Consider the following 22,642-nt stretch of genomic DNA (forward strand, 5'->3'; position numbering starts at 1 on the left):
ACATTGGATGTCATTGATAACGGGATCACATCATTAGGAGAATGATGTGATGGACAAGACCCAATCCTAAGCATAGCACAAGATCGTGTAGTTCGTATGCTAAAGCTTTTCTAATGTCAAGTATCATTTCCTTAGACCATGAGATTGTGCAACTCCCGGATACCGTAGGAGTGCTTTGGGTGTGCCAAATGTCACAATGTAACTGGGTGGCTATAAAGGTACAATACAGGTATCTCCGAAAGTGTCTGTTGGGTTGGCACGAATCGAGACTGGGATTTGTCACTCCGTGTAAAACGGAGAGGTATCTCTGGGCCCACTAGGTAGGACATCATCATAATGTGCACAATGTGATCAAGGAGTTGATCACGGGATGATGTGTTATGGAACGAGTAAAGAGACTTGCCGGTAACGAGATTGAACAAGGTATCGGGATACCGACGATCGAATCTCGGGCAAGTATCGTACCGCTAGACAAAGGGAATTGTATACGGGATTGATCGAATCCTCGACATCGTGGTTCATCCGATGAGATCATCGTGGAACATGTGGGAACCAACATGGGTATCCAGATCCCGCTGTTGGTTATTGACCGGAGAACGTCTCGGTCATGTCTGCATGGTTCCCGAACCCGTAGGGTCTACACACTTAAGGTTCGATGACGCTAGGGTTATAAAGGAAGTTTGTATGTGGTTACCGAATGTTTTTCGGAGTCCCGGATGAGATCCCGGACGTCACGAGGAGTTCCGGAATGGTCCGGAGGTAAAGATTTATATATAGGAAGTCCTATTTCGGCCATCGGGACAAGTTTCGGGGTCATCGGTATTGTACCGGGACCACCGGAAGGGTCCCGGGGGTCCACCGGGTGGGGCCACCTATCCCGGAGGGTCCCATGGGCTGAAGTGGGAAGGGATCCAGCCCAAATTGGGCTGGGGCGCCACTTTCCCCTAGGGCCCATGCGCCTAGTGTGGGGGAAACCCTAAAGGAAGAGTCCCAGAAGGGGAAGGCACCTCCTAGGTGCCTTGGGGAGGAGGGATTCCTCCCTTGGCCGCCGCCCCCCTAGGAGATTGGATCTCCTAGGGCCGGCGCACCCCCCTTGGCCCCCCTATATATAGTGGGGGAGATGGAGGACTTCTTACCTTTTGCCTTTGGTGCAGCCCTTCCCCTCTCCCAAGTCCTTCTCCTCTCCCATGATGCTTGGCGAAGCCCTGCAGGATTGCCACGCTCCTCCACCACCACCACGCCGTTGTGCTACTGCTGGATGGAGTCTTCCTCAACCTCTCCCTCTCTCCTTGCTGGATCAAGGCATGGGAGACGTCACCGGGCTATACGTGTGTTGAACGCGGAGGTGCCGTCCGTTCAGCACTAGGATCATCGGTGATTTGAATCACGACGAGTACGACTCCATCAACCCCGTTCTCTTGAACGCTTCCGCTTAGCGATCTACAAGGGTATGTAGATGCACTCTCCTTCCCCTCGTTGCTGGTTTCTCCATAGATAGATCTTGGTGATACGTAGGAAAATTTTGAATTATTGCTACGTTCCCCAACAGTGGCATCATGAGCTAGGTCTATTGCGTAGATTCTATGCACGAGTAGAACACAAAGTAGTTGTGGGCGTTGATTTTGTTCAATATGCTTGCCGTTACTACTCTTATCTTGATTCGGCGGCATCGTGGGATGAAGCGGCCCGGACCAACCTTACACGTACGCTTACGTGAGACCGGTTCCACCGACTGACATGCACTAGTTGCATAAGGTGGCTGGCGGGTGTCTGTCTCTCCCACTTCAGTCGGATCGGATTTGATGAAAAGGGTCCTTATGAAGGGTAAATAGCAATTGACATATCATGTTGTGGTTTTGCGTAGGTAAGAAACGTTCTTGCTAGAAACCCATAGCAGCCACGTAAAACATGCAAACAACAATTAGAGGACGTCTAACTTGTTTTTGCAGGGTATGCTATGTGATGTGATACGGCCAAAGGATGTGATGAATGATATATGTGATGTATGAGATGATCATGTTCTTGTAATAGGAATCACGACTTGCATGTCGATGAGTATGACAACCGGCAGGAGCCATAGGAGTTGTCTTTATTTAGTTATGACCTGCGTGTCAACTTAAACGTCATGTAATTACTTTACTTTATTGCTAACCGTTAGCTGTAGAAGTAGAAGTAATAGTTGGCGAGACAACTTCCTGAAGACACGATGATGGAGATCATGGTGTCATGCCGGTGACGATGATGATCATGGAGCCCCGAAGATGGAGATCAAAAGGAGCTATATGATATTGGCCATATCATGTCACTATTTGATTGCATGTGATGTTTATCATGTTTATACATCTTATTTGCTTAGAACGACGGTAGTAAATAAGATGATCCCTCGTTAAAATTTCAAGAAAGTGTTCCCGCTAACTGTGCACCGTTGCGACAGCTCGTTCGTTTCTAAGCACCACGTGATGATCGGGTGTGATAGATTCCAACGTTCACATACAACAGGTGTAAGACAGATTTACACATGCAAACACTTAGGTTGACTTGACGAGCCTAGCATGTACAGACATGGCCTCGGAACACAGAAGACCGAAAGGTCGAGCATGAGTCGTATAGAAGATACGATCAACATGAAGATGTTCACCGATGTTGACTAGTCCGTCTCACGTGATGATCGGACACGGCCTAGTTGACTCGGATCATGTAATCACTTAGATGACTAGAGGGATGTCTATCTGAGTGGGAGTTCATAAGATGAACTTGTTTATCCTGAACATAGTCAAAAGGATTTTGCAAATTATGTCGTAGCTCGCGCTTTAGTTCTACTGTTTAGATATGTTCCTAGAGAAAATTTAGTTGAAAGTTGATAGTAGCAATTATGCGGACTAGGTCCGTAAACTGAGGATTGTCCTCATTGCTTCATAGAAGGCTTATGTCCTTAATGCACCGCTCAGTGTGCTGAACCTCGAACATCGTCTGTGGATGTTGCGAACATCTGACATACACGTTTTGATGACTACATGATAGTTCAGTGCGTAATGCTAAACGGTTTAGAGTTGAGGCACCGAAAACGTTTTGAAACGTCGCGAAACATATGAGATGTTTCGAGGGCTGAAATTGGGATTTCAGGCTTGTGCCCACGTCAAGAGGTATAAGACCTCCGACGATTTTCTTAACCTGCAAACTAAGGGAGAAAAGCTCAATTGTTGAGCTTGTGCTCAGATTGTCTGAGTACAACAATCATTTGAATCGAGTGGGAGTTGATCTTCTAGATGAGACAGTGATGTTTCTCCAAAGTCATTGCCACCAAGCTGCTAGAGCTTCGTGATGAACTATAATATATCAGGGACATATATGATGATCCTTGAGATATTCGCGATGTTTGACACCACAAAAGTAGAAATCAAGAAGGAGCATCAATTGTTGATGGTTGGCAAAACCACTAGTTTCAAGAAGGGCAAGGGCAAGAAGGGATACTTCATGAAATGGCAATTCAGCTGCTGCTCTAGTGGAGAAACCCAAGGTTGAACCCAAACCCGAGACTAAGTGCTTCTGTAATAAGGGGAACAGCCACTGGAGCGGGATTACCCTAGATACTTGGTAGATGAGAAGGCTGGCAAGGTCGATAGAAGTATATTGGATATACATTGTGTTGATGTGTACTTTACTAGTACTCCTAGTAGCACCAGGGTATTAGATACCGGTTCGGTTGCTAAGTGTTAGTAACTCGAAATAAAAGCTACGGAATAAACGGAGACTAGCTAAAGGTGAGCTGACGATATGTGTTGGAAGTGTTTCCAATGTTGATATGATCAAGCATCGCACGCTCCCTCTACCATCGAGATTGGTGTTAAACCTAAATAATTGTTATTTGGTGTTTGCGTTCAGCATAGACGTGATTGGATTATGTCTATCGCAATACGGTTATTCATTTAAGGAGAATAATGGTTACTCTGTTTATTTGAATAATACCTTCAATGGTCTTGCACCTAAAATGAATGGTTTATTGAGTCTCGATCGTAGTGATACACATGTTAATGCCAAAAGATATAAGATAGTAATGATAGTACCACCTACTTGTGGCACTGCCACTTAAGTCATATCGGTATAAAACACATGAAGAAGCTCCATGTTGATGGATCTTTGGACTCATTCATTTTTTAAAAGTTTGAGACATGCGAACCATGTCTATTGGTGTATATGCATAAAGAAACTCCATGCAAATGGACCATTTGGACTCACTTGATTTTGAATCACTTGAGACATGCAAATCATACCACATGGGCAAGATGACTGAAAGCCTCGGTTTCAGTAAAATGGAACCAGAAAGCAACTTGCTGGAAGTAATACATTTTGATGTGTGCAGTCCAATGAGTGCTGAGGCATGTAGTGGATATCGTTATGTTCTTCACAGATGATTTGAGTAGATGTTGAGTATATTTACTTGATGAATCACGAGTCTGAATTATTGAAAGGTTCAAGTAATTTCAGTGTGAAGTTGAAAGATCGTCGTGACAAGAGGATAAAAGATCTATGATATGATCATAGAGATGAATATCTGAATTACGAGTTTGGCACAGAATTAAGACATTGTGGAAATTGTTTCACAACTAATACAGCCTGGAACACCATAGTGTGATGGTGTGTCCGAACATCATAACTGCACCCTATTGGATATGATGCATACCATGATGTTTCTTATCGAATTACCACGATAGTTTATGGGTTAGGCATTAGAGACAACCACATTCACTTTAAATAGGGCACCACGTAATTCCGATGATATGACACCATATGAACTATGGTTTAGAGAAACCTAAGCTGTCATTTCTTAAAAGTTTGGGGCTGCGACGCTTATGTGAAAAAGTTTCAGGCTGATAAGCTCGAACCCAAAGCGGATAAATACATCTTCATAGGACACCCAAAACAGTTGGGTATACCTCCTATCTCAGATCCGAAAGCAATAAAGGATTGTTTCTAGAATCGGGTCCTTTCTCGAGGAAAAGTTTCTCTCGAAAGAATTGAGTGGGAGGATGGTGGAGACTTGATGAGGTTATTGAACCGTCTCTTCAACTAGTGTGTGGCAGGGCACAGGGAGTTGTTCCTGTGGCGTCTACACCAATTGAAGTGGAAGCTTATGATGGTGATCATGAAACTTCAGATCAAGTCACTATCAAACCTCGTGGGATGACAAGGATGCGTACTACTTCAGAGTGGTACGTAATCCTGTCTTGGAAGTCATGTTGCTAGACAACAATGAACCTACGAGCTATGGAGAAGCGATGGTGGGCCCGGATTCCGATAAATGGCTCGAGGCCATAAAATCTGAGAGAGGATCCATGTATGAAAACAAAGTGTAGACTTTGGCAGAACAGCTCGATGGTCGTAAGGCTGTTGAGTACAGATGGGTTTTAAAAGGAAGACGGACAATGATGGTAAGTATCACCATTAAGAAAGCTCGACTTGTCGTTAAGATGTTTTCCGACAAGTTCAAGGAGTTGACTACGATGAGACTTTCTCACCCGTAGCGATGCTAAGAGTCTGTTGGAATTATGTTAGCGATTACTGCATTATTTATGAAATCTTGCAGATAGGATGTCAAAACATTGTTTCCTCCATGATTTTCTTGAGGAAAGGTTGTATGTGATACAATCGAAAGGTTTTGTCAATCCTGAAAGATGCTAACAAGTGTACAAAGCTCCAGCTATCCTTCTAAGGACTGGAGTAAGCATCTCGGAGTTGGAATGTGTGCTTTGATGAGATGATCAAAGATTTTGGGTGTATACAAAGTTTATGAGAAACTTGTATTTCCAAAGAAGTGAGTGGGAGCACTATAGAATTTCTCATGAGTATATGTTGTTGACATATTAAGGATCAGAAATGATGTAGAATTTCTGGAAAGCATATAGGGTTATTTGGAAAGTGTTTTTCAATGGAAAGCCTGGATTAAGCTACTTGAGCATTGAGCATCAAGATCTATAAGGATAGATCAAAATGCTTTATGGTACTTTCAAATGAGCACATACCTTGACATGATCTTGAAGGTGTTCAAGATGGATCAGTCAAAGAAGGAGTTCTTGCCTGAGTTGTAAGGTATGAAGTTAAGACTTAACGCTCGACCATGGCAGAATAGAGAGAAAGGACGAAGGTCGTCCCCTATGCTTAAGACATAGGCTCTACAGTATGCTATGCTGTGTACCGCACCTGAAATGTGCCTTGCCATGAGTCAGTCAAGGGGTACAAGAGTGATCCAAGAATGGATACAGCGGTCAAAGTTATCCTTAGTAACTAGTGGACTAAGGAATTTTCTCGATTATGGAGGTGGTAAAAGAGTTCGTCGTAAAGGGTTACGCCGATGCAAACTTTGACACTAATCCAGATTATTCTGAGTAGTAAACTGGATTCGTATAGTAGAACAGTTATTTGGAATAGCTCCAAATAGAACGTGGTAGCTGCATCTAGGAGATGACATAGAGATTTGTAAAGCACACACGGATCTGAAAGGTTCAGACCCGTTGACCATAACCTCTCTCACAAGCATAACATGATCAAACCCAGAACTCATCGTGTGTTAATCACATGGTAAATGTGAACTAGATTATTGACTCTAGTAAACTCTTTGGGTGTTAGTCACATGGGGATGTGACCTGTGAGTGTTAATCACATGGCGATGTGAACTAGATTATTGACTCTAGTGCAAGTGGGAGACTGTTGGAAATATGCCCTAGAGGCAATAATAAATTGATTATTATTATATTTCCTTGTTCATGATAATCATTTATTATCCATGCTAGAATTGTATTGATAGGAAACTCAGATACATGTGTGGATACATAGACAACACCATGTCCCTAGTAAGCCTCTAGTTGACTAGCTCGTTGATCAATAGATGGTTACGGTTTCCTGACCATGGACATTGGATGTCATTGATAACGGGATCACATCATTAGGAGAATGATGTGATGGACAAGACCCAATCCTAAGCATAGCACAAGATCGTGTAGTTCGTATGCTAAAGCTTTTCTAATGTCAAGTATCATTTCCTTAGACCATGAGATTGTGCAACTCCCGGATACCGTAGGAGTGCTTTGGGTGTGCCAAACGTCACAACGTAACTGGGTGGCTATAAAGGTACACTACAGGTATCTCCGAAAGTGTCTGTTGGGTTGGCACGAATCGAGACTGGGATTTGTCACTCCGTGTAAAACGGAGAGGTATCTCTGGGCCCACTCGGTAGGACATCATCATAATGTGCACAATGTGATCAAGGAGTTGACACAGGATGATGTGTTACGGAACGAGTAAAGAGACTTGCCGGTAACGAGATTGAACAAGGTATCGGGATACCGACGATCGAATCTCGGGCAAGTATCGTACCGCTAGACAAAGGGAATTGTATACGGGATTGATCGAATCCTCGACATCGTGGTTCATCCGATGAGATCATCATGGAACATGTGGGAACCAACATGGGTATCCAGATCCCGCTGTTGGTTATTGACCGGAGAACGTCTCGGTCATGTCTGCATGGTTCCCGAACCCGTAGGGTCTACACACTTAAGGTTCGATGACGCTAGGGTTATAAAGGAAGTTTGTATGTGGTTACCGAATGTTGTTCGGAGTCCCGGATGAGATCCCGGACGTCGCGAGGAGTTCTGGAATGGTCCGGAGGTAAAGATTTTTATATAGGAAGTCCTATTTCGGCCATCGGGACAAGTTTCGGGTTCATCGGTATTGTACCGGGACCACCGGAAGGGTCCCGGGGGTCCACCGGGTGGGGCCACCTATCCCGGAGGGTCCCATGGGCTGAAGTGGGAAGGGATCCAGCCCAAAGTGGGCTGGGGCGCCACTTTCCTCTAGGCCCCATGCGCCTAGTGTGGGGGAAACCCTAAAGGAAGAGTCCCAGAAGGGGAAGGCACCTCCTAGGTGCCTTGGGGAGGAGGGATTCCTCCCTTGGCCGCCGCCCCCCTAGGAGATTGGATCTCCTAGGGCCGGCGCACCCCCCTTGGCCCCCCTATATATAGTGGGGGAGATGGAGGACTTCTTACCTTTTGCCTTTGGTGCAGCCCTTCCCCTCTCCCAAGTCCTTCTCCTCTCCCATGGTGCTTGGCGAAGCCCTGCAGGATTGCAACGCTCCTCCACCACCACCACCACGCCGTTGTGCTGCTGCTGGATGGAGTCTTCCTCAACTTCTCCCTCTCTCCTTGCTGGATCAAGGCATGGGAGACGTCACCGGGCTGTACGTGTGTTAAACGCGGAGGTGCCGTCCGTTCAGCACTAGGATCATCGGTGATTTGAATCACGACGAGTACGACTCCATCAACCCCGTTCTCTTGAACGCTTCCGCTTAGCGATCTACAAGGGTATGTAGATGCACTCTCCTTCCCCTCGTTGCTGGTTTCTCCATAGATAGATCTTGGTGATACGTAGGAAAATTTTGAATTATTGCTACGTTCCCCAACAAGAACTAGGGAGGGAGGGAATGGTAATGGTTCAGAGAAGAACAATAGTAATGCTCCATATAGCAATAGTAATGCTCCATATGTTTTGATCCATATAGCAAGAAGAACTAGGGAGGGAGGGAATGGGGAGGAAGGGTGGAGAGGGAGGAAGGAGGAGAGGTACCTGGGCGGGCGTGGCCAGTCGCCAGAGGGGTCGGGGTCGGCTGCGGCGTCGAAGGGGTGGCTCGAGGGCGTCCGAGCTTGTCCGGGTCCTCGTAGTCGAAGAGGAAGACGACGGCGGTCCTCCTGGGCGCCTCGGTTGGTCGTGGGGAGGCCGGCGGCCACGTGCTTCGCGGGTCGGGGGCGCGGGGGCGGCGGCGCGGGGAAGCGGGGGCGACGCCGCGGGGGAGCCGGTGCGGGTGTGGCGAGGGATGGAAGGGGATCTGGCGAGGGAGAGGGAAGGAGGTATCGGGCGAAGGGCCGGGTATCCAGCTATAGAGGGGGGAATGTTAGTAATGGCGCACCATCGAAGGGTGCGCCATAAAAACACTCATAGTAATGGCGCACCATTCTCTGGTGCGCCATTAGTAACTTTTTTTTCTGATAGCAATGGCGCACCCTCCTCTGATGCGCCATTAGTAACTTCTCTTTTCATTATTTCTTGTTGCATCTAATAATTTGTTTTTTTATCAAATTTGTTATTTTCATGAGGACTAGAACAAAATATATCATCAAATTTGTTTTTTTTTAATATCATCAAATTTGTTTTTTATTTTTAATTGAAAATATCATCAAATTTGTTATTTGAAAATATCATCAAATTTGTTATTTGAAAATATTATCAAAAAGCGGGGGAGGGTGCGGGGTGTCGGCGGCCGTGGTGGAGTGGGCCGGGGGAGGGTGCAGGGGGTCGGCGGCGGCGGTGGAGCGGGGGAGGGTGCAGGGGGTCGGTGGCGGCGGTGGAGCGGGGGAGGGTGCGGGGGTCGGTGGCGGCGGTGGAGTGGGGGAGGGTGCGGTGGGTCGTCGTCGGCGGTGAAGCAGGGGAGGGTGCGGGGGGTCGAGATCGAGATGGAGGGGGAATCGAGATCGAGATGGAGGAGGATCGAGATCGAGATGGAGGAGGATCGAGATCGAGTGTCCTCATGAATATTCAATATTTTATCATATTGAATATGAAAAAATATCATCAAATTTGAAAAATATTCATGAATTCAAAAAGTGCCCATGAAATTTAAAAATATTCATGATATCAAAAAGTGCCCATGATATTTAAAAATATTCATGATATCAAAATATATACTAATAGCGCACTTCTATATATACTGTGAGGCGGTGCGCCATTAGTAGTTTTGCAAAAAAAGAATTAAAAAAATTCAGTACTGGCGCACTCCATGTCTGGTGCGCCATTACTAGTTAGAACTAGTAATGGCGCACCAGAGGTAGGATGCGCCATTAGTATGTATGTAAAAATGAAAAAAAAATTATCACTAGTGGCGCACCAGTTTTCTCGTGCGCCATTAGTGTCTTCCACACTAATGGCGCATCACCAACTGGTGCGCCATTAGTATATAGTAGTGGCACACTACTTCCCTGGTGCGCCATTAGTGTCAATCCTATCTATAGCCCTTTTCCTAGTAGTGGCAGTGCCCTGTATACATACAAGAAGAGGTCATCCATCGGAATTAGTTGCCAGACGCCATTGAGTATATAGGTCCTGCTCGTCCTCATTCTAGTGATCATCACCATCGTCATCTCCCCCTTGGTTATAAAAATTTTCAAGTATAGGTGGTGGAATGTTCAGAGGACCTTGGAAACACAAGAAGGTTAATTAGTAAAGGGAAACTAGCTAACCCCCATGCATGTGGATGAAACAATTATAATTACAGTGGAAGACAAATGTACCGAAACCATAAGGATTCATGCAAAAACAGTGCCACGAGTGGTGGCAGCAAACACAAGACCCTCGTATTGAATTGCATCACAGTACTCATCCGTGTACAAAAATTGATCTTTGAGCAATATCCATCGAGGTGCGGAAGTATGGACAACAACAAGCTTGTCAAAGATAGCAACAACTTCATAGTTCTTGTAATCCCAAGAGCGGTTGGGAACTCGACAAATTGCTATCTTCCGTAGACGACAATCACCATGATCATATTTGAACGTATGTAGATCATATGTGTGCTCAACCTCAGGGAAGTCTGTGATTTTTGGAAGTGGAACCCGGTGACGAGTGTACACATTCACAAGTTCCCACTCGCAGTTATACCCAATATAAACAACCCAATCTCCATTTGCGCCTCCCCAAGCCTTACCCTCAAGTGATGGCATCTTAACATCACACGTATCATTATCAAGCGGCATCAACTTGCACAAGGAAACGCTTCCGTCGTCCCTGCGCCGGCGACCAGCGTCATGGTGAAGAAGATAGGGGAGATCAAACCGCTCCTGAACCTTGGGTTCTTTGCAATGATGTTATTTGTTGAGTCGAGAATGGACTTGAACGAACCTGCCGTGCTAGCCGAGGTGATGACGTCGCACCGATCAATGAGTTCCTCCACCACGTCATCTTTCATATCGGAGCTAGAATAACGGGGTCATTTACGGCATGTTCCCTCCATGGAGAAGGCGATCGAACAATGATAGAAGGAAGGGTGAAGGAAAATGGAGGGAGGAAGAGCGTGCGGCAGCAGTTCCAAATCGAGGGGGAAAGGCGAAGAGGCGGTGGACGGTTGCCACGGTACAAGAAGAGGCTAGTGGGGAGCGAACGGTTGCCACAGAGGTCACACATTGACGACAAGGCCGAGTGAACCACATGCCTTATATCGCACACACCTTGATCTGGCTGACCGTTTCTTTTGTGTTGCCTAATCACAAACAGTTCATCCGAGTGAACCGTATGCTGTGTATCGCACACACGTTCATCTGGCTGCCCGTTTATTTTGTTCCTCCTCATCCCAAACAGTTAATTGAACTGAATTGTATGCCTTGCATCACACACGCAACTAAAATCCGAATCGTGTTTGATGCATCCGTCATCGCAAAGGTTTTGCACCTTTTTGATGGTTTTTTACACCATCGTCTGCGATTATTACATCGCACACAGTTTCGTTGAAGGGTCTCTGATCGTAGTGTCGCGTTAGCAGCATCCTGCAGTAGTGTGGGTTCCCCACACGCAGCCCAAACGCCTAGGCTGTCTGACAATCCCATATCCAACCCATATGTGGGGCAGATATTGGGAGACCGGACGCGCCCGGATACCGCCGCCACGTCGGACCGACCAACTATGGCCCACGCCGGCCCCACCACTGTCCCCATAAAAACCTCAGTCAGTGTGACAAACCCTAGTCAAACCCCACTCCTCCCAGTTCTCTCGAACTCTCCGGTCCCCTCCCCTTCTTTCCCAATCTCTCCCGTCCCCTCCGCCATGGCCGAAAGCAGCTCCGACAATATCGACTAGATGATCTGACCGCTGACTCATCGAGCTCATCCGCTCCGCTTTGCTCTCCGCCGCTCGGGGATAGGCCGGGCTAGGGGCTCCTTCTCCACGATGTCTTCATTGGTAGGTTGGTCGGTTGATCTACGTATTATGCATGAGTTTGTATGGATTTGGTTGCGGATTGTGGTTGTGGAGTGAGCAAAATAAACTCTGCACGATCACCAGTGGACGCACTTGTGGGCATATATGGCACCAGATTAGGCAATCCTGGTTGTAGATGCTCTTAATATGTACAACTTGGAACTGCGTATGTAGGAGCAATGAGAGGCCTACTCGGGTGACCCCTGGCGGCCGATTTCACTATTTTGACCCTTTTTAGAAAGTTCTGCCAGATCTGACCTTGGTTCGTAAAATATTCGGGATCTGACCTTTTTTCTACCGCCATTGACCTCGGCGGTAGGGTGGCACAACCTACCGACTGGATGTCTGGCGGTAGGACTTACCTGCGCCGTCACGACCATTTGATGTGGAAAAGACCCTACAACCATGGTCCTTAGCAGTAGGTTGTGTTACCCTACTGCCATAGTCCTTGATGGTGGGGTCTTCACCTTGGTTTTTTACATGTATGCCTCTATAATAATTGCATGCATGTCCCTGCCGCCAAGGACCTTGGCAGTAGGATCTTTTCCACACCAAACGAGCATGACGGCGAAGGTAAGCCCTACCGCCAGAGTCCCAAGCGGTAGGATGTGCTACCCTATCGCGGGGGAGACTTGTATGAGATCTCACATTTAGATGAGATCAACCCCCCAAAGAATCATATTTAGACATTAAAAAAACTAAAGTTATTTGCCAACATCCGTGTGGCGTATGTTCACAACTTTGAAAAAAATTAACTCAAAATTCGATGTACACTTGGAGATTCAAAAAAAGACAAATTTGAATATGAGCAGTGACAACTTTTGGTGAATAGTACTTTGACACTATTCACATTTGATTTTGTCTTTTTTTATTTCTATTAATATGAGTTGAATTAGGAGCTGGAACCTTTTGAGGTTGTACATTAAACACTGATGTATGTCTACAATTTTTTTGAGAATGTTTGAATATATACATTTTTTTCAAAAAAAAAAATCAATCTCATAGATCTCACATAAGCCTCCCTCACCCTATCGCTAAGGATAATGATATACGGAAAATGATCAGATCCCAAATTTTTTAGAAAGCATGGTTTTGAAAAAGATCAAACAGTGAATTTGGCCACCCTGGCCGCATCCACTGTGGTGGAGGACAGTCGACACGTCTCCGTCGTTTCAGCCTTGCTCCCTCCCACGCCTGCAGAAAAGCAAGCAAAGCCAGGCCTGACACGCGACTAGACTATCTTGTCTTACTTCGGAGGGCCACCCCGTCATTAAACCAGAAAAAACCCAACCCAACCCATCCCGGCCAAGGCCAACTACCAGCACCCCGAACAAGCAGCAACTGTTACATCCCTCTCCTCCACTCACCAGCACAGTAGAGCAGAGAGCTAGTCGCTCGCGCGGGCAATCCAAACCTTTCCCTATTCTTGCAAGGTCTCGGAAACGGAAAGGCCCCTGCTCCGCTGCGCGTTTGCGAGTTTGGGAAGAAGCCTTGCCTGCCGGAGGGGGGGAAACGGGCGAGATGGGGCGAGGGCGCAGCGAGATAAAGAGGATCGACAACCCCACGCAGCGCCAGTCCACCTTCTACAAGCGCAGGGACGGCCTCTTCAAGAAGGCCCGGGAGCTCGCCGTCCTCTGCGACGCCGACCTCCTCCTCCTCCTCTTCTCCGCCTCCGGCAAGCTCTACCAGTACCTCGCGCCCACCGTCCCCTCGTAAGCCAACCGCCTCACCCGCCTACCCGCTCAGTTAACCTCTCTTTAAATGTGCTGATTTGGTTGTACGCCCGCCCATGCTTTGCTCACGCATCTCTTGTTCTTTGGCAGTGTCAAGGAGTTCGTCGAGAGGTACGAGGCTTCGACGCACACCAAAGTTTGGTCCGACATCCGCCAGGTATGTGAGTACTTTGCAATGCTTCGATTCAGAGTGATGATTGACAGAGGCCCCCTTTTGCATCGAGCAGGAGAGGCGCCGCGAGCTGGAGAAGGTGGCCAAGATGTGCGACCTCTTGGAGAAGGAACTGAGGTAACCATGCATACATACATACATGGCCGGCCACAGCGCGCGTGGCTGCGCTGCGCCTGTTCTGAACTCGCCGTGTGTTAATCTGTCTCTAGGTTCATGACGGTGGACGACGGGGAGCGGTACACGGTGCCGTCGCTGGCGGCGCTGGAGCACAACCTGGAGGCGGCCATGCACAAGGTGCGCTCCGAGAAGGACCGCAAGATCGGCGGCGAGATGAGCTACCTCGAGAACATGGTGAGTGTGTGCTGTACCCCTCTTCGATCGACTCGTTTTGCGTATTTTCTACTTAGCGGCGACTCAGTGTTTTGTTTCGTGCTGCATGCAGATCAGGGGGAAACAAGCGGAGCGCTACGGTCTGTGTGACAAGGTGAGCGCTTCTATAGATTCTTTCCAAGTTCCTGCGGCGTTCATCATTAGTGTTATTATTAACCACACAGGACAAAAACAGTACCCAGTCAGAAGATTTGAAACCCTTCAATGAATCTGAAGCAATAGTAGTAGTAGTACTAGTTGAAGTAGCAACTGGTGGTGATTTATAGTTGCATGACCATCGGTGGCAGGGTTCCATGATGATGCCCCGGTTGTGCTTAGTTTTAACCTGAGCCTTTTTTTGCTAGTGTTGCTGAATTGGAGAGCCCCAAACGAAGCAAAAAGGCTTACTATTGTACTCCTTTTTAGCACTAGTAGATCCTTATGGTTGAAAAACGGGCGCCATATAGATCACACTGTTTCTAGAACAAAAGTCAAGAAATTTAATCCGTACGTACTTGTAGAGGGACTGTTCCATGGAATAGGACCTTGGTATAGATGCCTGGATATACACAGACCGTAGCAAAAATAGGCGTTTCTTTTTCCCATCTAGAAAAAATAGGATTCCATCCGAAATGAGCCTCCATCAAGAGGAGGAGGCGTGCTCGCCCTACTCATGGTAGCGCTCAGTAAATGGAGTGCTCCATTGCAAGGCACGAAGTGACACAAAGCCTACCGACCTACAACACGTAGACCCGTTCATTGCAGCTTCTTTACATTGGAGGTGGAATAACTTTTCACTCCCTGCAAGCAACGGCGTGAGGCTAAGGCCAGGCTAGCCTACGTGCACCGCAGGGTAGCCTGCCCAAGCCTATCTGAACTGGACAGCTAGCTAGTACACTCCCTCCTTAAACAAATATAAAAGCGTTTAGATCATTATTTTAGTAATCTAAACGCTTTTGTATTTTTTTTACAGAGGAAGTACTATGCTTTGGCGCATGTAAACTTCTTTACATTTTTTTTTACATTGTTTCTTTCAAGAATGTTTATCAGTCCACGAGTTTTATGTTCATGATATTTTGTGCTTCTCACGACCAATCCAGCTACAATTTGGTTATGTTTATGTAATTTTATTATCCACAGCTCGCTCATGCTCAGAGCCTCAAGGTCGTTGAAGGTGGATCCACCTCGCTGAACAACGGCCTGGACCTCAAACTTGGTAGGTTCTCCCAGTCGATTCAGAACCTAGTTACAGTACAAGTAAGTAGGTCGCAGATCTGACGTGTGCCTTGTGCAATGTTTGCAAATGCACGCAGGATTCAACTAGGAACGGGTGAAAGCTTCTGGCCGTGGGGTTCTGCTCTAGTGTTGCTTTTGAGCTCCAGTGTTATGTCAGGTTGAAATATTCTGCAATTTCCTTCGAAGGGATTGTATGAACTTGTAAGAGACCACTGTCTTATGAGATGTTTGGCTTAGGCTGGACTGGGCTGTGCGTTGTACCTCCAATAGGTGGAATGTGATACCAGTCCAGTATTGCAATAATGTAGTTAACGGTCACCTTATGCTCTAGTTCATGCGTTCTTTGTCAATGTGGACTATTCGTGTTTTTCTTGATTTCTGCCACTTATTGTGTTATGTTCTTGATTACGTCTTCATCTCTGTTGCTTATGGATTTCTATCACCTTTACCAAACATCCTATTCCCAGGCATGCTGGCCAGCTTCTTCTAATTTCTTGCCGGTCTTTATTTTGTTTGAAACTGAAGATATAAAATTGTGCAGTTGAGTCGTGGAAAAAGTGAGATCACAACAGCAGCAGAAAAAAAAAATCATGAACAATAAACTGTTTTGCAACAATTCTAGTAAAAGAGAAAAGAGTCTCAAGTTGAAACAATGAAGAGAGCAACAAAAATGAGCTCAGGGATGAAAGGAGAAAAAATAATACTATTTCTTTATAAAAAGTGAAAATTACTCGTCGCTCCCTGCCCAGACCCTACCCTCCCAACCTGAGATTGTGGGGACCCCTCGGACATCCTCATCCCCTTATGTTCCCACCATCTCATTCCTATCCCCATTTACATGATCAATAATCAAATTTTCCCACACCCATCCACCACTGGGGAACGGGACTATTAGGGTCCCCACTCCCCATAAGAAAATAATCATACATATAATAAGGTTGTCCGGCGGGAGCTTGAGTCGTGCTAAGGAGGGTAGTTATATGCTCGAAGCAAGGCAATGTGTTACCTTTAGACCAAGTGCAACAGTGTTGTCCTTGTCCTCTTGCTACCGATCTTGGTCATTTTTAGGGTAAGATAGGGCAAGGGTTTTGTCGGTGTATTAAACATGGGTGTCTATACCCTGATTTATGCACACACAGTTGTAGCCTTCCTGACGGTACGGGCTTGTCAGAGGATGACCTTTATCAACACTCAAGACTTGGTAAAAACCATGAAGAAGACCTCGAGGCAGGTCATAGAGAAGTACTAAAGAAGTACTGAAGATGAAGACTCAAGTAGCCGGCAAGCAAGGCACCGACAAGGCAACGCAGCAACAAGGCCTCGAGCCGGCGAGCTCCCATCCATCGCTCCACCATGGCAGTTGACAAGAGTTTGCCAACAGGCGTCGAGCGGGCAGGAGGTTAGGTGAAGCTTGTCGACGCACGTGACGACACCGTAGCTGAAGAACAACTTTATTGACACCCATCTGAGTGGCGTGTCAATGGAATAGAAGGTAGCTGGGTGAGCGGTACAGGTGGAGATGGACAACCTTGCCGGCATTCGCGTGACACCTAACGGGGCATTTATTGCTTTTGTCCTAATCCGTCAGAATTAGGTATGATAGCACTATAGCCACTATCTGCCTCTGTATTTTTTTACCATTGTGGTAGCCTCTTTCATCTATAAAAGGAGGCCCATGGCAACCTTTAGAAGGGTCAACACCATTCCCATTTGCACTACGTAGCTGCACTTTCCGAGCATCTTGTCGGAAAGCTTGCGCTCTCTTGTAACGGGGGCATTTTCCACACATCAATTCCATCAAAGCAGGAGTAGGGTTTTACGCCTGACGGTGGCCCGAACCTGGGTAAACTTGTGTGTTTGTATTGCTGGATTTGCTCTGTGTGTACGTTGATTCCCACAACCAAGCACAAAGGGATCTTGCCAATCCCAAAGATTGTCGTACATCGACATCCTTGGCGCGCAAGGTAGGGGATCACGTGCACGAATTTGCTCCAATAGTCAAGGCGCTACCTTCATCATCCATGGCGCCCAAGAAGAAGGGTGCGACCGCTGCTACACCATCTACATCCAAGTTGCCATCCCAGACACCGGCGGCTGATGGATGTGGAGGCGGCCAACTTCCTCGTCGCTCCGATGATCCCAGCCATCACACTAGTGCGAGCCAAGATCCCGTAGTCGCTACATGCAAGGGTGGTGCTACGACGTCCAAGAATGACGCGGCGAAGCACGTGCCTGAGCCACCAAAAGATGGGCGCGACACACTTTCTCAAGACATCAGCGGCTCCGAGCGACGTCAAGATAAGAACCTTGAGTATCGTTCCCAAGATGCTCACGGGCAGCCACCATGCCAACCTGCTGGCAAAAGTCGACAGCGGCAGCACGAGCGAGATGGAGCTCCTTCTAGCTCTGTCGGGAGTCCAGGCGTCTCTTGTTCCTCGCACCCAGTCATGCCAAATACGCCGGCAGAGGCCATGGCACAAGCTCAGTTGCTGCTGAACTTTCCTCATGCGACGAAGAAGATGGATGAGTGGAGGGCCACCATCCAGAGCCTCATCAGCTTCGCCAACAGCGACGGACCACAGCAGGCGGGACCTTCACAGCGGCAATCTACAATGCCGGCAAGGCCGTCCTGCGAGCGTGGGAGACACTACACCAACATTGCAGTCTCCTCCTCAACATCAGCAGCAAGTGAGGCGTACTGACGCGCAGGACGAGGTGTCCATGGGGTCGTCTAATTCGTGTAGCCGCCAAGATCAACTCTGAGTACTGCAAGATCGGCGACTAGAAGACGCGCGCATGACCATCGAGCGGCGCCGAGAAGCACGCTGTCAGTCAGATGACCGTGCAGGGCCGGCAGCGAACATGCCTACGCCGGGGTCCTTGGGTGCTTGCCATATGATGTAGACTACCCAACATTCACCCCTGAGTCATGGCAAGTTCGCTGGCCCTCTTCTCAAAGCTTCAAGACGGAATTGTCGGATAAGTATGACGACAAGCTCAACCCATCCAAGTTCCTCGGCATCTACACCATCACTGTGCAGGCTACTGGAGGAAGAAATGAGAAGGTTCTTGCCAACTACTTCACATTGGCGCTTAATCCCAATGTGAGGTCTTGGCTGATGAACTTGCCGGAGGGCTCCATTTCCTCCTGGGCAGATTTATGCCATCAGTTTGTGGGTGCTTACCATGGAGGCCATAAGCTTCCTGGTCAGCCCAGCGATTTCCATGTGCTTCCCTAGAGGGATGGTGAGCCCCTTCAAAAGTATATAGAGAGGTTTAGTCGCATGCATCATAACATACCTGATGTTCACCCCGCTGTTGTCATTGCCGTGTTCCACATTGACGTGTGCAATCGGAGGATGCGAGAGGAGATGAGCATCAAGAAAGTGAAAGATATTGCCGAGCTATACGCTCTAGCCGACAAGTGTGCACGCACTGAGGAAGGGAGGTGACTCCCCGGAGTGGATGCAGGAGCTTCTGTTGACTCAGAAGATGATGATGCATCCACTCCGAAGAAAAAGGGCTGGAAGTACAATCACAAGCTCAAGGGAAAAGCAATTTTGGCTGTCAAAGGATCAGGAAATGCCGGCAAGAAGCCCAATATCGAAGATGCCGGCAAGGAGGTTGCCGCGGTCATGTGGCAGCTTCCGGTGAGAAGACCGACGGTCCATATTGCAAGATTCACCGTATTGCAGGCCATGATCTCCAGGAGTGCCTGTTGGGGAACGTAGTAATTTCAAAAAACTTCCTACGCACACGCAAGATCATGGTGATTGATAACCCACAAGTATAGGGGATCTTTCTTAGTCCTTTGGATAAGTAAGAGTGTCGAACCCAATGAGGAGCAGAAGGAAATGATAAGCGGTTTCCAGCAAGGTATTCTCTGCAAGTACTGAAATAAGTGGTAACAGATAGTTTTGTGATAAGATAATTTGTAACGAGCAACAAGTAACAAAAGTAAATAAAGTGCAACAAGGTGTCCCAATACTTTTGTAGCAAAGGACAAGCCTGGACAAACTCTTATATGATGTAAAGTGCTCCCGAGGACACATGGGAATATCGTCAAGCTAGTTTTCATCACGTTCATATGATTTGCGTTCGGTACTTTGATAATTTGGTATGTGGGTGGACCGGTGCTTGGGTGCTGCCCTTACTTGGACAAGCATCCCACTTATGATTAACCTCTATTGCAAGCATCCGCAACTACAACAAAAGTATTAAGGTAAACCTAACCATAGCATGAAACATATGGATCTAAATCAGCCCCTTACGAAGCAACGCATAAGCTAGGGTTTAAGCTTCTGTCACTCTAGCAACCCATCATCTACTTATTACTTCCCAATGCCTTCCTCTAGGCCCAAATAATGGTGAAGTGTCATGTAGTTGACGTTCACATAACACCACTAGAGGAGAGACAACATACATCTCATCAAAATATCGAACGAATACCAAATTCACATGACTACTAATAGCAAGACTTCTCCCATGTCCTCAGGAACAAAAGTAACTACTCACAAAGCATAAACATGTTCATAATCAGAGGGATATTAATATGCATATAGGATCTGAACATATGATCTTCCACCAATTAAACCAACTAGCATCAACTACAAGGAGTAATTAACACTACTAGCACCAATCCCGGACTTGGAGACAAGAATTGGATAGAAGAGATGAACTAGGGTTTTGAGATGAGATGGTGCTGATGAAGATTTTGATGGAGATTGCCCTCTCCCGATCAGAGGAGCGTTGGTGATGACGATGGCGATGATTTCCCCCTCCGGGAGGGAAGTTTCCCCGGCAGAACAGCTCCGCCAGAGCCCTAGATTGGTTCCGCCAAGGTTCCGCCTTGTGGCGGCGGAGTTTCGTCCGAGAAGATGGCTTACGATTTTTTCCCATCGAGAGACTCCATATAGCAGAAGATGGCCACCGGAGGGCCACCAGGGGGCCCACGAGGTAGGGGGCGCGCCCCCCACCCTCGTGGGCAGGGTGTGGCCCCCCTGGTGAAGTTCTTGCTCTAAGTTTTTTTAATATTTGGAAAACATCTTCCGTGAAGTTTCAGGACTTTTGGAGCTATGCAGAATAGGTCTCTAATATTTGCTCCTTTTCCAGCCTAGAATCTCAGCTGTCGGCATTCTCCCTCTTTATGTAAACCTTGTAAAATAAGAGAGAATAGGCATAAGTATTGTGACATAATGTGTAATAACAGCCCATAATGCAATAAATATTTATATAAAAGCATGATGCAAAATGGACGTATCAACTCCCCCAAGCTTAGACCTCGCTTGTCCTCAAGCGAAAAGCCGAAATCGAAAAATATGTCCACATGTTTAGAGATAGAGGTGTCGATAAAAATAAAATACAGACATGAGGGCATCATGATCATTCTTAGAACAACAACTTATATAATTCTTGTCATATGGTTTCTTATGCTAGAGTAATAATTCAATCACAATTTTCAAGTATGAATCATAAACTTTATTGACAACTAACAAACTATAATCTCAGTCATTGGAGCAATTGCAATTTATCATAACATAGGAAAGAGTCAATATATAAGAGCTTTTCAGCAAGTCCACATACTCAACTATCATATAATCTTTCACAATTGCTGACACTCACGCAATACTTATGGGTATGGAGTTTTAATCGGACACAGAGAAAGATAGGGGCTTATAGTTTTTCCTCGCAACGTTTTACCTCAAGGGTAATGTCAACAGTAATAGTTCATGAAAACTCACATCCAATTAGCCATATATACCAGGATCTTTCCAACATACTGTGCTTGCCAAAGGATAACGTGTAAAAAGGAAGGGTGAAGATCACCATGACTCTGATGCAATGTAGGAGATAAAAGTAAAAGATAGGCCCTTCGCAGAGGGAAGCAGAGGTTGTCATGCACTTTTATGGTTGGATGCACAAAATCTTAATGCGAAAGAACGTCACTTTATATTGCCACTTGTGATATGGAGCTTTATTATGCAGTCTGTCGCTTTTATTACTTTCATATCACACGATCGTATAAAGCTTATTTCCTCCACACCAATCAGTCATACATATTTAAAGAGCAATTTTTATTGCTTTGCACCGATGACAACTTACTTGATGGATCTTACTCAATCCATAGGTAGATATGGTGTACTCTTATGGCAAGACTGGTTTAAGGGTATTTGGAAGCACAAGTAGTATCTCTACTTGGTGCAATGAATTTGGCTAGCATGAGGGGGAAAGGCAAGCTCATCATGTTGGAAGATCCAAGACAATATAATTCATCTCAGATGTAAGAAAACACAACCCATTATGTTGTCTTCCTTGTCCAATGTCAACTCTTTAGCATGTCATATTTTAATGAGTGCTCACAATCATAAAAGATGTCAAGATAGTATATTTATATGTGAAGACCTCTCTTTCTTTATTACTTCCTATTAATTGCAACGATGACCAAAACTGTGTTTGCCAACCCTCAACAACTTTTATTCATCATACTCTTTCTATGTGAGCTCATCAGTCTCCATAAGACTCATATGATCTCTTTGTTTCTTTTTATTTCTTCCTCTTTTCTTTTATTCACTTAGGATCATGGAAAAATAATCAAGCCCTTGACTCAACACTAATCTTTATTATATAGCTCACGTACTTGATTACATAGAAGGATAATAAAGCAAAACTCACAACTAGATCATACTAAGAACTTTTATTCTACTAGATCAAGATATTACCAAAAGGATCAAACTAAGAAAAACGGTAAAGATAAAAGTGATGGTGATACGATACCGGGGCACTCCCCCAAGCATGGCAGTTGCCAAGTGGAGTGCCCATACCAGATACTCAATTCTTCTTTGTTGATGGAGACGGTGGTGATTTTGTTGATGGCGTAGGCTTGCCGTCCTTCTTCCAAGGCATAGGCTCACCATCATAGAAAGATGACCGAGTCTCCGGGATCCTCAAATCTGCAGCCGAACTCATCCTTTTGAATCTATATTCATACTCATAGTTTTGGTTTTGCAGGTCATAAATTTGAGCTTGAAGGTGCTCAATTTTCTCGTAAAGCTTGAAGATGGTCTCCCCGATGTTGTCGGCATCCAGCTTGTGTTTGTTGGTGAATTCTGCGATCATC

At 46.3% G+C, this 22,642-nt stretch overlaps 1 protein-coding gene across 1 annotated transcript; it reads left to right on the top strand.

Moving 5' to 3' along the window:
* Positions 1-13,304: 13,304 nt before the first annotated feature.
* On the top strand, positions 13,305-15,933 carry LOC147980295 (MADS-box transcription factor 32). The gene is made up of 7 exons (XM_087547489.1): positions 13,305-13,727; positions 13,839-13,905; positions 13,976-14,037; positions 14,130-14,271; positions 14,363-14,404; positions 15,430-15,505; positions 15,603-15,933. The coding sequence occupies exons 1-7, from the start codon at positions 13,537-13,539 to the stop codon at positions 15,611-15,613; spliced, it is 591 nt and encodes a 196-aa protein (XP_087403615.1). The 5' UTR covers positions 13,305-13,536; the 3' UTR covers positions 15,614-15,933.
* Positions 15,934-22,642: the final 6,709 nt, after the last annotated feature.

Source organism: Triticum urartu, chromosome 3A, assembly GCF_056163025.1.
Source record: "Triticum urartu cultivar PI428250 chromosome 3A, HENAU_Tu73, whole genome shotgun sequence".
NCBI classification, from domain to species: Eukaryota; Viridiplantae; Streptophyta; class Magnoliopsida; order Poales; family Poaceae; genus Triticum; species Triticum urartu.

What these genes read in the sequence shown, in the direction of transcription:
- LOC147980295 (XM_087547489.1), top strand. Translation starts at nt 13,537, where the DNA reads ATGGGGCGAGGGCGCAGCGAGATAAAGAGGATCGACAACCCCACGCAG. An exon ending in CTCTTGGAGAAGGAACTGAG is followed by an intron (nt 14,038 to 14,129) that starts GTAACCATGCAT and finishes ATCTGTCTCTAG; the next exon opens with GTTCATGACGGTGGACGACG. An exon ending in GCTACGGTCTGTGTGACAAG is followed by an intron (nt 14,405 to 15,429) that starts GTGAGCGCTTCT and finishes TATTATCCACAG; the next exon opens with CTCGCTCATGCTCAGAGCCT.